The sequence below is a fragment of the Cucumis sativus genome, chromosome 6 (assembly GCF_000004075.3).
Source record: "Cucumis sativus cultivar 9930 chromosome 6, Cucumber_9930_V3, whole genome shotgun sequence".
Lineage (NCBI taxonomy): Eukaryota > Viridiplantae > Streptophyta > Magnoliopsida > Cucurbitales > Cucurbitaceae > Cucumis > Cucumis sativus.
In genome coordinates, this window is record NC_026660.2 from 27,244,074 (window position 1) to 27,262,239 (window position 18,166).

An 18,166-nucleotide genomic window follows, 5' to 3' on the forward strand; every position below is an offset into this window, starting at 1 on the left:
ACTTTTTTAAATCTTTGCTGACATGGTCAATGGATAAGTTTTTTTTTTTTTTTCACGTGAAAAAGTACTATATGCTTCTTAAACTGCACAAAATTAAAATAGTTTAAAAGGAAACCTTCACAAAATCCTAACTTAAAAGTTAGAATTTGACAAATCCTTTTGTTCACTTTACATTGCGTTGTCATAACAATATGATAAGCGACGCTATAATGGGCCGTTTAGAGTACCCAAAAACCAAGGACTGGGCTCCAACCGAAAACTGGCCCAATGGGCTTTTTCAATGGATCTTTTAGGGTGAGTTTTTATCGTTTGTTGGATGGTGAATTTGTTTGAGTAACATTTTACGCTGTGAAGCAAATAAACTTTTACCATGTCTAAGGGTAATTTTCTCTAAGTCTTTGAGTTAAAGCATTTCCAGTATTTTTATTTACTATTTCAAAAAACTACAAATAAGGCTACTTATTTACTATGATAACATATTTCTTAAAGTTACATAAGTGCAAATTAATTTATTTTTTTTCACTTTAGTTGTCTATTTGACCTCAAATTATGACAGTGACTATATGTTATTACAAACAAACAACCTAATTTATCTAATTTATCTATATACGTAAGTATGACAAACAATAGAGTTGTATAACTAAAATCATGCTTCCAAACATTTAAAATCTCAATCGTTCTAAGAACATATACAAACCAACCATCTAAAATGTCACCACCCACATATATATATATATATATATTATTTATTTATTTAGAGAACATATTTTAACTACATCGTCCCTTTAGTCACACCTTTACACAAAGTCGTCCTTCCAGTCCCTTCCTATTTCTTTTAAATATAATTATGACACAAACCATATGAATAATAATTCTTTAACACATATCCAACTCAGATTACCCATAAATTACTACCTTAAATTTAAAAGGAAAAAAAAAAGGTTTAATATTTTTTTGATAAAAGTAATTAAATAGGTAAGGGGTATAAGAGAGTAGAATATGCGTGGATTGTGATAGTGAAAAGAGAAAGGAGATCAAGTTGGGAATTGAAAATAATAGGACCACGTAAGCACATCTGGAAGATTCAGTGGCCAATTAATAATAGTTTAAAAACTATATAACTTGACGAGGGGAAGGGGAGGGCATGTGCATGCCAAAAAAGCATATCCCCAAATCAAATACATTTATTGTCCCGGAAAGCAACGCCAGCTTGGACTTTCTAAACCCCCCTAATTCATTTTATTTTTTTAATCTCTACTAATCAAATTTTAATTTCTTTACATTTTCACATCCTCACTACTCCTCACCCTTCCACCTTTCCCAACTATTCTTCTGTTAACTTCACCAAACCAACCATCAAATATTAATATAAAACATTTTTAAATTAAATAAAATATTGATACACTTTTATCTACCAACATCAAGTAATTTTTTTTTTTTTTTAAAAAAAAGAGTTAGAATGTGTGAGTGAGTAACTTTATAATCATGTATTAAAAAGATTCGAGACTAAATTTTTAGTCTAATAATATAAAAATACTAAAGTGGAAAATTGTTTTTAGAAAAAGAATGACTCAAAAAAAGAGAGGCAATTAAATATAAGGAGAGATTGCCTTTGATTTGCTCCAAAAATGGGGACTGATTCATAGCCTACTTTATTTATTTAATTTTTTATTATCATGTCATTGGGGTTGCATGCCCTAGGCCTTAGGGCCCTTGTTTGATTGGACTTTGGGTGCTATGCCTTTTTGTCAAGAGCGACCAACTTAGGTCTCTATGCTCTTTTACTCAACACCCCTGTTACTTTACATGACATCTTAAATTCTATTACACATATATATACATACATACTTATCTAAACTCTAATGTTAAACATATCTTGTGTTACTGTATTAGTTTATTTTGCAATTATAATCTAAACCCGTCTTACACAATTTACAACTTTCTAAGGTTGGAGTGAAATTAAAGATTGGTTTTAATACATTTGGATTCTGGTTGATAATAATGATGGAGTGGAAACTCACGAAAGTGACCAACAATAATAATAAATAGAAATAAATAAATAAAGAAACATTACTGTTTTTTAAAAAATGAAAAAGGGTATTGTAATAGTAGTGGTGATATTTGGCAGATTACCACAACTCCAACAACACCCAAGTAGGGTACAAACCATAATACCTGCCTTCCAAATGTGTGGGGGTCCCCTCATTCCCACTCTCATATTTTTTAAAACATATTATGTAATTATAACTTAGTAGTAATTGCAACTTTGGTCCCTACAATTTAAAGATTTTATAATTTCATCCTGCTCAATCTCTCACCATGTTTAATTCAACCAATGAATGTGATAAGAGAAGATTATTAGATTACAAGGTAACACATTTTTGTTAATGGCCAAAATAGACAATGATATAACTATTGTGTTAATGGATGTGATTAATTATAAAATGATTAATTTAGCATATGATGGTGAAGTTGGAAGATGAGGAAACATGGGTTGGATGTGTCGGGATAAACATGACACCCATTAGTTTGAAACCCTCTTTTCTTAATTAATCACTTCTAAATTATATTAATCATAAAACAACTAAATAAATATATAAATAAATAAATAAAACTTAATAAGCAGACAAAAGGAATCACATCTCCCACGCTCATGCGCTTCTCTTTTTCCTTTCTTTCTTTCTTCTTTTTTTTTTCTCTTGCCTCTCTGTATTCCTTAATTATTTAATTATCAATTATATTTTTTTAAAGAAGCCTAGATTAAGCAAAGGCATTAATTATTAATTATAATCTTAATCTCTCTCTTCTCTTTTCACATAGTGTCGTAATGCTATTGTAGACTTCATCCTTATCCAAATCTTAATGTGGGCAAATTCCAAGAAGGGGAGAGCTTTTTTTTTATTTTTTTTTATGCTTAATTAATTAATTACTTTGTTTATTTTCTCCAACCCTAAAATTAAAAAAGGGGGGGAAAAGGCGATGGGGTTAAATTAAAGGTAAAAAATAAGGGGGGGTGACGAAAAGAAAGAAGGAAAAAGAAAGGAGGGTTGTTTGGCAAATCCACGTTTGATATGATTGCTATAAGAAGGTAAAAGTGGGGAAGAGTTATCCTCAAATCAAAACACATCCCTACTTATTGAATTGGGAAGAGGTGAACTATAACAAATATCCTCCCCTAACGACTTTTACAAAAGGGAAAAGAAAGCTACTATCCATCCACACACTTCATTTTTCTTTTCTCTGTTTACACTTGTCTAGGACTCGAATGATAACAAGTATTTTTTTTGTACGCGCACAGTTAAAAGAATTATACACACAAATATAAATATAAAATACGATACACGAATATTAGTCTTGTTTTGTTCAATTCTTAAACCTATAGTTTATGATAAATGATGAATACAATCTAAATGAGAGGATCCAAACAAAAAAAGATGATAGTTGTTAACACATGTGGTATTAATTTTGACATATAATGGATAGAGTTATGGAAGAAGAATGTTCAAACATCTTCATTTATGGGTTGCCAAGTCAGGATGTTAGTAAGATAATCCACAAATAGTACACAATATAAGTATGAAGTAGTAATTTTGTTATTTTGGTTTAGGTTTGGAATAGTTGAATGAATTAATATATATATATATATGTATGTATGTATAGGTCCAGATGTCATTCATTCAATCTGGTCCAAATCCCCATTGGAAAAGAGTTTCCACCTGTCACAAAACAGGCTGTAAATTCAGGATAAAAGAAAAGAGGGGTTAATTGGAGAAAGGAACTAAAAACACTAAAACAGCTTTCCCCTTTCTCTTTTCTCTCTTTAACTTTTGAAAGCAGTTGTGTTGAAACCGACATGGAAAATAACTCCAAATCAGTACGTATACATATGGAACATAACAACACCATCATCATTTTTCCTTTTTATTTCTTTTAATTCTATGCAATAATGGTCTACATACATTTCACTGAATTTTACCAATAGCTTTTTTTTCTATAAATAAAATAAGAAACAAATATTAAATAAAAGTAGGATACATTTTTACGCATCACCAAATTTAGGCAAAATGCCCCCCTCCTTCAAAGTGATTCCCTTAGGGATAAAACTTGCACAAAATAAGTAAAGAAAAAAAAAAGCCCACGACAGATCTTTACCAAAGGACCCCATGCCAAAACAATAGTAATATTCTTCCGGTTGTCTTCATCTATCATTTTGAAACTCTTGAGTCATTTTGAAACTCTTGAGTAACTGAATAAAGATAAGTGTGGTGGGAGATGTATTAGAATTTAATTACAATTTATTACTAATATTAAATAATTAAAAGGAGACTTAATTAATGGGTAAAACAAAAGAAATAAATAGAGGAAGATTGAGAAAGAAAGAAAAGGGATTGCGGCTGTGGAAAGTGTGTGGATAAAGTTATAGAGAGAGCGAAGAGAGACATGATTTGTGGTCCAATGTAGTACAATTTTTGGGGGTGATGACACGCGTAAAAGTCCTCCTTAAGTGCAACCCATGTGCTATTTCTTTTATTATCCAATCCCATCAAAATTTCTAACAAATCAATTCTAATTACATCCTCAAATTTTAAGGCTTAAATAATAAGAAAATCATGAAATGAAAGGAAAAGTTGAAATGTATTGGATGGAATATAGGGTTTTACATGTTTATTTAATTAATAAATTGAAAATGGGTGGGTTTGCAGGTGAAAGAAGAAACGACCCCGCTTTGTCTCTGTCTCTGTCTGTATGTGAGTTTTAAATTTTGATCGAATGGGATGTCGCTGTTACTATCTTTGACTTTCTGCCCTTTCTTTCCTATTCTTTCTTCCCTATTTCTTCAACTAATAAACCCTCAATTTCTTCTCTTTCTTTTTGCTGTGGGGGTCGCTTTTCTTCTAACTTGCATTCACCTTAACTCTACTTTCTTTGGACCTACCTGCCTTGACGATATATATAATATAAATATGTTCCATATTTTTCAAAAAACATCAATGGTTAAGTAAATACCCACATGTGCCCTATTCAATATTGTACTCTATTTTCGCTTCAAAATTATACTTGGTTTATATTACTTTCAAATTTTGTAAGTGTCCTAGTTTGGTAAGGTTTGTATATTCATTCAATTGAAGTGGTAATGTCAAAAATATTTTTTTCTTATTTTCAAAATTATACCAAACATCCTTTCATTGTTCTAACCCATTTTAATTAATCTAAAATGGGATATACAAGTGTGAAATATTAAGATTACTTTTGAACTTAAGAAAAATAATTTAAACTCACTCTTAACCGTGTATCTATACATTAGGGTATTAGGGTTTAAACATGTGAATTTTGGAATCTTAGTGACTAAATTGAAATTAAATTTAGATATATTTGGTACCAAAAGTATTACGTTTTAAAATAGAAACTCCACATCTCATGAATCAAAAGTATATATAACTATACCGTTAAAGTGAAAGGTTGTTATATTCAAACTCATATAGCATCATTTTTGTATTGGACTAGTTTTTTAAAAAACTTGAAGTAGAGACGGTTAATAATGTAAATGAATAACAACAATCAAAACTTACCCCCAACCAATCAACATATATACAAATTTGAAATTGATCTTAATGGGAATACAACCGTTTAAAAAGAGAGTAGGCAAAAAAGAAAAGTAAAGAGTTTGGTCATTTATAAACTATCATATCATCATATAGAAGAAAAGCTTTAAGTGTGTTTTTGTTTGATGAAAAAATGGAATGTTTTAGCTTTTTTTGTTTATTAATATATGTGAAGAAGTGTGTGAGATGATGGATGATGTGAGTCTTTCTTTTTGGATTGTGTCACGCCCCAACCTCTATTCTTTGTGTATTCTGGTGGGTGTGACTTTGATTAGAGATCCAAAATACATAAAAGGAAAGGAAAAAAGAAACACAAACTCAATCAATCTCAATCACTTTAATTGTTTTCATACTTTCTACACATTCATATTTTCAAACTTCGTAGCAGCTTTTTTTAGTTATAGGTCAAAAACAACTTATTCTCAAGTTTGGCATGTGTATTACTCGTTTTCAGACCATCATAAATATCTAATTCGGTGGAAATTCGATCTTAACAAAAACTCAACCCATAAAATAAGTAATTTTGGCACATTTAATATATAGAAACAAAATCAGAAACGTAAACAATAAAAATCAACCAATTAAATATATCGATTAACATATATATTAGTGAACTAACATGTGTTATACTTATGTCAATCGACAAGAAAAATACAAATAAACATAGAAGAGTCAATGAAATTTGGAGGGTTTATAAACGATACCCTAATTAATTAATTCATACTCACCAAACTACAAAATAATATATTAAACGTATTTCAAAATTGACATACAACGTCTAATTAATTAATTGATACTTACCAAACTACAAAATAATTTATTAAACGTATTTCAAAATGGACATACAACGTGAAAATGTGCCTATTTTAAAATGTCAGTGTATTTAATAGTGTGTGAGACTCAATCTCAAAACAAATTGACAATGAGAGAGGTAAATTCATCTTTTTAATTTAAGATTCTCAACATCTCAACATAAATGCTTATTTAGATTACACTAACCTTAATCGAATCTCAATTTTATTTTATTGTATCGAATACCCAATTCAAGCTTTATGGACTATGACACTATATTTGATAGCATATGGCTACATCTCAAAACCAATCAATTAATCAACGAAATAACTTAAATATCTAAAAAGTGATAGAGAGTTTGGTTTGGTTGTTCGTTGAGTGTGAAAATTTCAACATCTGGAGTACAGTTGATATTGAGCAAACTGAATTCATAATTTGACTATGTTAGAGACAATAGAAACCGAACTTGATAAAGCAGGCAATACCGTTTATGTTGAGTAGAAGATGGATTGAGAAAATATGTATGATATGCCGACAATATTATCAGGAGAGTCAAGGAAAGAGAATTAGACCTAATGAGAAAAAAGGAAAAGGAATAATTGGATTTTAGCAGAGGGGAAAGGGGGATGGGTGGTGGTGGTGGTGGTGGTGATTCAGCAGCCACAAGCTTGCATTTTCATCGAGTCATTTCATATTCCCCTACCCCCCAACCTCCCTCTATACTTTAGCCCCTATTTTGAAATTGACTCTTAACTCCCTTCCAACCATACCCACTTTACCAATTCTTTTTTCTTTTTCTAAATTTACTCTCCCAACACAACAAGCTTACAAGTTCTTTATTGCTCCCACAATTTTGTTAAATGGTAGAGATTGAATTGCATTTTTTTTATAAAAAAAATAGATTGAATTCGTAATTTTGTAGTTTCTTTAAAGGTTGTAATAGGAAGGAATAAATAAATAAATAAAAGCATATACAAACATTAAGGAGAACTCTAATACATATACTTAAGCTATACAAATATTATATGAACAGGTTAAAATATCATACTAGTTAACCTAGGGAGCGATTTGTTCGATTTTTAGTTAATATAATTTTGGTTAAATTTTAGTTTTCTATATCTATTTTTTATAAGCGATCACAATTTCTATGCAATAAAAGAATACACGATATAAAAATACTCTCAAAATTTAGAGTCCACTAAATGAAAAGAAAAAAATTGGTAAATTTGACAAAATAAAATTTAAAAATTAGGTTAGTAATATTATCCAAACTTATTACTTTTGTAAAAATGACAAAAAGAAAATAGGGATATTTATCCACAATTTATAGTTTACTCTTATACACCTGTTAATTTTGATATACTCACAAACTAAAAAGTGTCTTATTTGTTATAAAAAGGTATATGATAACTTGTGGATATCATAATTTTAGAAATTGTGATTGTAAAAACTTTAAAGGATAAAGTTAAAAAAGAAAAGAAAAACATTAACCAAATTAATAAAGATTTAGATTCATTAAAAATGAGATAAAACATGGGTAAGGATTAAAATGGAATATGACCTATATTTATTAATAAACCCCTACCAAAAGTGGGAAAGAAAAGTCAATTAATTAGACAAGATTTATGGAAAAATTGCGTGCGTTTTCCACATTCAAATAATTAATCATGTCATAATTTATTTACAAATTACACCTCGAGCCAACACAAAAAATATATATAAAAACAAAAGAAAAAAATGGGAGATGACAACAAAAGTGGGTTGCATTTTTCAAATTTTCATGTTTAGACAAAAACGAAAAGAAAGGAAAAAAACCGTACCACATTTCTTTATTGTTTTCTAGGTGCTACTTTTCCAATTTCCCTTTACTATTATTTTTTGTTGGGATCCCCAGTCTATAACCCAATCCCCTCACCCCTTTCTTTCTCTCTTTCTCTATATTTTACTTTTATAAAAATAAATATCTTTTTCCTATTTCTCTTCTTTGGGAAAGCCTATCTCGGCTACGTCATCATACATATCAACAATCAAAAATAAACATTTTCCTTTGTGTGTGTATATATATATATATATATATACGTACCTACTTCTCTATTTCTACTATCTCTTATGTAATCTGTATTTTGGAATCCAATCATTGGTTTATTCTTTTCTAACTTTACAATTTTTCTGATCAACCCTTCTTTTTCTTTTTGTTTTTCGTTGTTTTTTGACATTTCCATTGCCTTCCAACGTTAAAGTTTCTTTGAGTTGTGTATTTATTGTGTTAGTGATTGTATTATTCCTCTTTTTTTTTTTCTTTATTTCTTTAGTATATAATCTATACTACCCAACATTAGTCAAATGTTGGGATTTTTATTGAGTGAATGGTTAGATACAAGTCATTCTCATTTGCACTTGTTAACTCAATACAATTAATATTTTTTTCTAGGCCTATTTTAGTTTAATGAAAGTTAATTGATACTACTTCAAAGATGTGTGTTATTGTCAATTTTTAAGGAAAAAAAATCTTAGAGATTTTTTCAAATACAACGTAATGAACCAAACCTATTTACAAAATATAACAAAGAGTACTTTTTTTTTTCATTTACAATATACTTTTAAATTTTTATTATATTATTTGATGTTGTGAAAAAAAAATTTCTTGTGCAATTAATTCGTACTAAATGGTTTTTTTTCTTCTCCAATCTTTTTTCTCTTTGTTTCAAGTATGGTTGTTGTCTTTTACTTAATTATTGTTATTTTATTATCCTACATACATGCACCTATCATTATAATTTAAACAACTGATTTAGCTTTGTGAATGACACTTTTCACCTGCATATATATAGATGTTAACAAGTTAAGTAATTTTTAAATAAATTCACCTGGGTTTAGAAAACATGTATAATAGATCTTTAAAAACTTGCGAAATTTATAATGTTAACAAAATTCTTATAGATTTATAAACTTTTAGTCCTAGTTTACAATATTCCAAACAGTTTCAATATTGTGTAATAATATTATGAAATCATAATCATATTCAATAAGTCAAAAACCTATCATATTAAACACGAATTTAAAGGGGATTTTTTATTAATTAGCCTAAAAATTTGAAGATATACTAAACTTATAATTATTGATTATTTATAATGAAATAAAGATTTCGGCCGGATTCGGATAGTAGGTAAGCAAATAACTCATTCTTCCTAGGAAGGAGGCAACAAGTTGCATTATTAAAAAGAAAGAAACATAGAAAATTTTAATGTTCAAAGTGGATTAGGGTTCTTAATTAATATTCAATTGAAGTCACCTAAACTGGTTATTTAAGATTCACAGTGTCAAGATTATCAATTTTGTCAATATAACAATTACAACAAAGTTTAAACTATCTATTTGACTTTAAAACATTTACTTACGAGGCTAGCTATTTTATAAAAAAAAAAAAGAAAAAAACATTTCAAATTTTGTTTACAGATAGTTATAGACAATAACATTTCTTTTTTTTTTTCATATATAGATATAGCTGTATGTAAAATTAAACATGGATTAGAAAAAACCATCTCCACCCAATTATTTTATGTAAAAATGAATCCATCCCTAATGTAAACATAGGTGTTATGAGAGCGAATCACGTGTCCTGATGTGCCTCACTTCTTTAATATTTAATATATATATAGATATAAATTTATATATATGTTTTATTTTAAAGTAAAATAAAATTGATTACTGAAAACTCCAAAAAGGGATTCCATTTCCAAGTGAAAAAATGAAATAATTAATTGGGAAGACACTAACAGGCCTCACAAAGGATAAAAGCGGGCACAAATGTGATTATACAAAAAATTGGAGGCACTTCTGCTAAAGTAGTAAAATAAATTCTTCCCATATTCCGAAATTCCGAATATATTTCATTTTATTCCCTCTATAAATAAGTTGCAACGCAATTCCCGTGTAAACCATCCCCCCAAACTTCTCTCAAACCTATCCACATACCAAAACTCATAAACAATCAAACAAATAACGAAAAAAATCCACCGCCGGTGACAATGGCCGCCGTGAATCTCCGACCGGACGCCGACAACTCATTACTCGTTTCCCATCTCTACAACCCTGAAGTTTACACCCAACAAGTGTTACCCCAACAAGGTAAATAATTAATTTTCTTACAAAATTTCATCTCGAAGTATACTTTATTTTTAATTTTCAAATTTATGTTTTTAGGTACGGGAGAGGGAAGTAAGCCGACGAAGCGACGGAGGAGGAGGAGCAAAGCGAAGGAGGGAGGCGGGGCGGCGGGGTTGAAGAAGAGGAAGCTGAGTTCAGAGCAAGTGAAGCTTTTGGAGATGAATTTTGGGAATGAACATAAATTGGAATCGGAGAGGAAAGATCGGTTGGCTTCTGAATTGGGACTTGATCCACGGCAGGTGGCGGTTTGGTTTCAGAACCGCCGTGCACGGTGGAAGAACAAGAAGCTGGAAGAGGAATATTCCACTCTTAAAAAAGCTCATGATTCTGTTGTTCTACAAAAATCCCATCTTGAATCTGAGGTCAGTTTTATTATAAATTTTTCTTTTTCTTTCTTTTAATTTGGCATATTAATGATTTTTTCTCCAAAAATTACGTACGGTCAGAGAGTTATAATTTGTTTGACCTTATCGTTAATTTTGTAGTACTAAAAATAAAACTGGATTTTGATTTGCTTATCTAGTAAGAAATGAACGAAATTTGGTAAACAAAATAACAATGTTTTTTTATTTTTTAAAATAAAAATTTGAAAGGAATAAAAAAGAAGAACGTGCATGAGCTCTTGGCTCGAAGAATATGATGCCACCTTATAGGGTTTGGAATTTGTAAAATAATAAATAATATAAAAAAATCAATTTCTTCCCTAAAAAAACTCAGAAACTTTTCTTTTTCTTTTTCTTTTTTTTCCATTAACGTACAGCTTACTGCCATCTGAGGCAAATATAAATGGGATAACAACCTCTCTCTTCTCTCTTTAGACAATGATCCGTACACCATCTTAATATATATATCTATTTATAACTCTATAACAGTTCTTATAATAATTTGTTTAAATCTAATTAATTGTTTTGTTTGGTTTGATTTAGTTGATGAAAGTGAAAGAGCAGTTGAAAGAAGCAAAGAATGAGATACGAAAAATGGTAGAAGGAAGTGAGGTGAGAAATAATTCAAGCAATAGTCCAAGCTCTTCAGTGACGATGGAAGCAGTTGAGGAAGCAGCAGTAGTTCCTTTGGGGGAGCTTTTTTTTGAAGAATATGAAGATGTATTCTATTGCATGCAAGACAACAATTACAATCAAGGATTGAACTGGGCGCTTAATCTTAATTTTATGTAGATTAATTATATTTATTATATCTAATTAATCACTCTCTTTTAATTTTAGTTTGTGGATATAGAACCCTCATAGATTATATTAGATCATCTCTAGCTTAATATGTACATTTCTCTCTCTCCCTCTCTCTAACTAGTGTTATTTTTCAGAACTTGGAATTAATTAATATATATAATTAATTGTGTTATTAATTATATGTCTCTTTTTAGTCTCACTATGTTGGGGTCCTTTTTTAACCTTTTTCTTTTCTCATACATGTGCCTTTTATTTTCTCAGTAAAAAACCCAAAATACACAAAATTTAAAAAAATTATCTCAAACTTATGCTCAAAAAACTTTTTTTTTTAACCAATAACTATTTTCTTGTAACAATATATATTTTTCTAATTTCTTTTAATATGTTTTCCTCTCCCACAAGTTAAAAACAGGTTAAATTAGAAGCGTAAAAACATTCTTTTACTTTCTCTATGTAAATAAAAAACAACTATTCTACTATGTAGAAATTTTGAACTTGGGATTTATTGTTTTATTTTACTTTGTTAAAATTGTACATACATAGATGATCTATTAAACACAGATTTCATATATTTGATTGGAGAACTAAAGTTATTACACTTTTGGAAATTAAAAAATCAAATCCACATGTTTCACCTTAAAAGTATAGTTCATAAGTTTTGAACAAATTCTATTTAAAAAAACAAGTGATAAAAAACATTCAATTGTAAAAAATTGGTAAGTGGAAGAGTATTGAGAGATGTCCACATCTCAATGCTAGCTATTGGGCATTGGGCCTGTCATGAGTTTTAGCTCAGTGATACCCTGTTGATGGGCCTTCAACATTGGCCCATCAGCTATACCATAGATTAGATAGAAATGTGATTTTAGTTTATGAAAGAAAAAAAATATATATATGTATAGAGGTACACAAAAATGAAATAAAAGTAATTAATTGAATATGTGTATATTTATTATTGTAACCAATGGTGATCCAATAGAGCATAAATCCAAAACAAATTAGTGGGTGATGAATAGGATAAAGTGCAGCCCACAACAATATTGTCAATGCCAAAATAAGCAAATCTTACAACAATGTCAAAATAACCGTATTGTTTTATGAAACCCCATTGTGAGAAAAATGCCAAATATCAATACTATCTCAAATTTTCTTTCTTCTGCTTCTATTACAACATGATGGAGAGGGATTCGACTTCCGATCTCTCTTAACCAAACATCCTGTCTATGCTAACTAAGTAATTACACTCCAAATTGGCCACCTTTCTTTCTTTTAATGGTATATCAAGTCAATTTTTGATCACATACATTTGTGTCAAAATCATATTTTCTCTTCACTTGGTTCATCAGTTTGAAAGATTTTGTGGGGGTGAAAGGAAATTTACATACACTTATAATTTCTTCCCGATTAGTTGAACTTTGCAATCTTGAAAATAAATATAAATGGTCACGTTTATAATTAGGAACGACAAGTCGTGTCTCCCACTCCTCGATTACGTAGGGCCCACTGTACGGACTCCTCCAAGAAGAAACGTCAAGAAAATTTCATTATTACCAAACGTAGCCACACTCTCCTACATCTTTTTCTTTTGGACACCACGTGAGTGCACCAATCACCACCGGAGGTTCGAATCATTTGAAACGTGGCAACATCTGAACAATTCGATGAATGCAGCGCCGTCGCAACCTAATTAATCACAAGCAAACAAAAGCAACAGCAAAAAAAGTTTTAATCATTTGATTAATTCCAAAATTTATTGGTTTCACAAGAATGTACGTCTCAGATTTTTGGGTTTCGTTTTTTCCCTCTCTTTTGGCTTTGCCTCCTCCATAGTTTTTTTTTTTTTTTTTTTTTGAAAAATGAATGGTATTCTATTAAACCCTGATTAATTGTGATTATGGGGTTTCTTACTCTTTTGTTTTATTTCTACTTTTCGTGTTTCATGCTCTTGATTTTTTTATTTCCTTTCATTTCCCAATGCAATAGACTCAAACAACAGTGAAACGGGGCTGCTCCAACAATGTCGGACCATTCCGATGAACAACACTCCTTCAGAACAATTACCACTGCTTTCATTCCGTTCATTGGAGACGATGATTCTGATGATTCGGGTTCTGACTTCGTCTTCAGCATCGAACCTACTTTGCTCATTGACCCTCATTGTTTGAAGATTGGTGAAGTTATTGGGGAAGGTTCATGCTCCATTGTCTATGAAGGATTGTGGGTTCTTTATCTCTTTTACTCATCTGGGTTTTTCATTTTTCATGTTGGGTTTCTCACATTGTGCCATATGATTTCATTTTCGGTCTTCTATTCTAAATCCGACTGAGTTTTGATTTGTTATTGGGTGTAATTCATGCGTGGGAAAAATTTTCGATTTTTTTTAATTGTTTGGGTTTGTCTGCAAGTAAGAACGAGATACACTTATTGCTTCTTGCCATGGATGAAATGTGTTAGTATCTGTTTATTCTATGACTATTCGAAATGTTGTGGTTTTGTTTTGTTCGTAATGCAATGCAATGGGGCCAATGCAAGTTAGATAAGACGCTTTTTTTTTATATATATATTGCATAGGTATGATTATCAGCCTGTCGCCGTGAAGATTATACAGCCAATTAGAGCATCAGCTATAAGTCCTGAAAAGAAGGAGAGATTTCAGAGGGAGGTTACGTTGCTAGCTAGACTGAATCATGAGAACATTATTAAGGTGATTCCTTTTGCTAAAAAGTATATAATTCACTGTAGCTTGCTTACTATTTAATACTTATAACGATTCAAGATAGCGATAACAAATTGTAATGCAACTGTGTCTTGTAGTCTTTGATTTTGTAAATTGAGTCTCATCAATGTATTGCTTTTGGGGAATAGGCTAGATAGTGAAAAAAAATAGTCTGTTTATGAATTTCTAGGCCAATCTCAATCTTTCCTTGTTGAGCGTGCACTAGCTTCTTGCTTGAATATAACATTCTTATGTAATATATTAGAGTTTAATTAAGCAAGGAAAACTTAAACAAGAGGCTTTTGACTCTCCATTAATAGATACGAACAGACGTATGTAAATGGAACCAAGTTACGTGTCTAAAATTGGAGATGATGGTTACAAGTCTATGTTAATTAGTGAATATACATTTAAATTGAGCTTTTTGTGATGTGATAATATTCATTTAAATTGAGGTCATCGATATAGAGAATTTTTGTTCCCCCCTTTTCATTTAAATATGGCTCTACTTCGTAAACACAAAAGCTCGTTAACTAGCTGGAGTTTGCACATAGAAGTTGTAGTTCTTATCTTTTTCTGATTACTATGATAGGCAAGCATTCAAACCATAAATGTCCATTCATTCCTTGAGTTGTTGATATCATATTCTACTTAAAACAGTTCATTGGTGCTTCCATAGAGCCAACATTGATGATAATCACTGAGCTTATGAGAGGTGGAACACTCCAGAAGTACTTATGGAGCATCCGGCCAGAGACCCCAGATTCGAAGTTTTCCTTAAGTCTTGCTCTAGATCTATCACGAGTAATGACATACCTGCATTCAAATGGCATCATTTATCGCGATTTAAAGCCAAGTACTGTGTTTTTTCTTATCTTCATTAACTCTCTCATCTTCCTGTTCATAGTCCCCATAAGCCTTTTTTCTTTAAATAACCTAGTAGTTTGGTCCTAATCCTTGCATTATAATCATAGTGCTCGTCCCCACCAGTTTTTCGAGCAACATGCTTGCTCCAAAGCCAGCTCTTAAGACATAACAAAAAATTCTTGAAGTTAAGATTTCAACTGAAGGGACTTGAACTGTGTTGTTGATTCTATTTCCAGAGATCTTCGAGTCCTTGCGATTGGACTTGGAGATATAAACATCATAAGTTTTTGTAAACAGTCTTCTTGTTTACTCAGGCAATCTACTGCTGACAGAAGACAAGCAACGGATTAAACTGGCAAACTTTGGGTTGGCTAGAGAGGAAATATCTGGTGAAATGACTACTGAGGCTGGTACTTACCGTTGGATGGCCCCTGAGGTAACCTTTTTATTTTATTTTATTTTTTATGGTTTGATGAAAGTTTATCACTAGTGTTAAATGATTTGTTAATGTATCTATTTTCTCGTCAGTTATTTAGCATAGATCCATTGCCTGTTGGATGTAAGAAATGCTACGATCATAAGGCAGATGTCTACAGCTTCTCAATAATTCTTTGGGAATTGCTGACCAACAAGACTCCATTCAAAGGCAGAAATGACATAATGGTTGCATATGCCGTAGCCAAGGTTTGATTTTGACATTTGACATTTATCTTCTAATGTGGCTGATATACTACATAAAAGTATGTTCAGTTATGCAATTCTTCTGCAATGTATGATCAACTAGAAGTTATATGCAAGAAAGTTTTGGAAATAAATACTTAGACATACTTAGAGGTGTTTAGGAGAGGAGTTGGATTGGGTAAAGTGGAGTTTACTTGTTTGGCTCCTTAAACAACTGTGGGCCTTAGACTTTCGAACACCAATTCTATGACTCTTATTAACTCCTTACACTAAGACTATATGATTAAACGCCTCCTCAAACTACTCCACGCATTGCCTCCAAATGACCCGTTTGATATTTTTTATAACACACAAAAAAACATCATTCCGGCAAAGTTGAAGATTAAGTTTGAGAAAACAGCACAATTATGAACTAGGACATGGGTGGGGAATCATGTATAAAGCCTATTATTCATCATAGATTCCTTTTTCCAAATCTAACTAAAAGCAAAACATTTTCTCTGTTGTTTATCAATTGAGCTAAATTCTCCGATGACATTGATTATCTACAATTTCTTCGTTCAGAACATAAGACCATGTCTTGAAGAAATCCCAGAAGATATGGCTCCTCTATTGCAGTCATGTTGGGCTGAGGATCCCAATAGCCGTCCAGAATTTACAGAAGTCACAGATTATCTTAGTAATCTTCTTCAATCATTTGTCTTAAAAGAATCTTCACTTCCTAACATGGATGACAAAACAGAGGAGAAGGAGGAGGAGGAGAAGGTCAAGTGTAGATCAAACACATCGTTTTCTCAGAGAAAGAGAGAGCCAAAGGCTGGAAGATATAGAAACTCTTCATTCTGCTTCAAATGTTGCCACAACTCCTGCTTGTCTGATTAACTGACATATTTGGCAAATAGATGTAAATGGTTGGCTAGGTTTCATGATGTCTTTTGTAACTACAGGTTCATAGGAAGTGGGTTGTTACACAGATTCAGTTTTGTAAGACACACTGTAGATAAAGGATAGACAAACGAAGAACAGGGAGAAAGATAATATAGCAGCTTTTGATCAACATGAGGCTTTTTTTTGCTTTCTTTTGAAATAGTCTTTGAGTATGTGCTTTTGCTTATTTTGCAAATTAATAGCTGAGTTTGTTGAGTTGTTCTTTGTTTTACTGATTTTTACGTTAGAGTAAAATTGCTAGCATTTAGTTGGATCATCAAACATGTCTGTTCCACTATGAGATTATCTTACTTTCTATCGTCCATGTTAGTAGGAAAAAAAACAGAACATTGTAAAACTAAACTAAATATAAAGTAGTGATTGTGTATATATATATATAACAAATCAAAAACGTGGCTTTCCAAGAAAAAAAAATATTTATCACATATGTGGAAAGTCACACTTAATAGTTAATTTATTTTATATAGATCATATAGTAAGCACTTTTAATAAATTATCATTTTAATCGCTGATAATTGATAAACACGAAAGCAAAACTACTAGAATTTAGGTCGCTAACGTGATAATTATACAACACTTTACAGATAAAATAGTCCAATTATTAGTATATTTATGATCGAAATAGTTAATTAACGTATTATCATAAGAGATAGTGGCCATTTTTCTAATATTTCATGACACTGCGTTAGATTCTTCAAATATTACACAACGACTTCATATTTCATATCAGCATAGACATTTTTATTTAATTTTTGCCTAATCAAATTTTGTAAACATGATGGAGAAATTCAAATGATTTTTTATAATGCACCACTAATACGATACATGTAAGTACACATGAACAGAAATCGTAAGTTTAAATCTCTCCCTCCAAATTATATTAAAAAATGTTTAATAATACATGAATTGATTTTGATATAGTTATATCGCTCTATTTTTCTAAGGAAAAATTAAAGAACTTAATGAAATTTCTTTACCCATCTAAATTGATAAAATTTTATAGTTAGAACCAAAATATTTAGAAATATAACAAAATTTTATTATAGGTAAAAAGATGACATTGGGTTATATTTGTAAATATTTTTGTTATTTTTTTTTAATTTTTTTCAATATTTTAAACCTAAATTGTAATAAGAAAAATTTATAGCCAAACCATTTAAGAAAGTTCTTACCGTAGTATTTTTTGTAAGCAAAATTATTTGAAT

General features: G+C 30.6%; 2 protein-coding genes across 2 annotated transcripts; both read left to right on the forward strand.

The window, feature by feature from the left end:
* Positions 1 to 10,226: 10,226 nt before the first annotated feature.
* Positions 10,227 to 11,930, forward strand: LOC101216890 (homeobox-leucine zipper protein ATHB-40). Its single transcript, XM_004143452.3, has 3 exons — positions 10,227 to 10,523; positions 10,599 to 10,924; positions 11,489 to 11,930. The coding sequence occupies exons 1-3, from the start codon at positions 10,424 to 10,426 to the stop codon at positions 11,735 to 11,737; spliced, it is 675 nt and encodes a 224-aa protein (XP_004143500.1). The 5' UTR covers positions 10,227 to 10,423; the 3' UTR covers positions 11,738 to 11,930.
* Positions 11,931 to 13,592: 1,662 nt separating this feature from the next.
* On the forward strand, positions 13,593 to 17,100 carry LOC101216416 (serine/threonine-protein kinase STY13). Its single transcript, XM_004143531.3, has 6 exons — positions 13,593 to 13,966; positions 14,321 to 14,453; positions 15,126 to 15,321; positions 15,647 to 15,768; positions 15,861 to 16,016; positions 16,578 to 17,100. The coding sequence occupies exons 1-6, from the start codon at positions 13,767 to 13,769 to the stop codon at positions 16,893 to 16,895; spliced, it is 1,125 nt and encodes a 374-aa protein (XP_004143579.1). The 5' UTR covers positions 13,593 to 13,766; the 3' UTR covers positions 16,896 to 17,100.
* The last annotated feature ends 1,066 nt before the right edge of the window (positions 17,101 to 18,166 follow it).

Bases quoted from the DNA above. Each gene is read 5' to 3' on its own strand.
- LOC101216890 (XM_004143452.3), top strand. From the start codon at position 10,424: ATGGCCGCCGTGAATCTCCGACCGGACGCCGACAACTCATTACTCGTT. The intron at 10,524-10,598 runs GTAAATAATTAA...TTATGTTTTTAG, and splicing joins ACAAGTGTTACCCCAACAAG to GTACGGGAGAGGGAAGTAAG. The intron at 10,925-11,488 runs GTCAGTTTTATT...GGTTTGATTTAG, and splicing joins AATCCCATCTTGAATCTGAG to TTGATGAAAGTGAAAGAGCA.
- LOC101216416 (XM_004143531.3), top strand. From the start codon at position 13,767: ATGTCGGACCATTCCGATGAACAACACTCCTTCAGAACAATTACCACT. The intron at 15,322-15,646 runs GTACTGTGTTTT...TTGTTTACTCAG, and splicing joins TTATCGCGATTTAAAGCCAA to GCAATCTACTGCTGACAGAA. The intron at 15,769-15,860 runs GTAACCTTTTTA...TTTTCTCGTCAG, and splicing joins ACCGTTGGATGGCCCCTGAG to TTATTTAGCATAGATCCATT.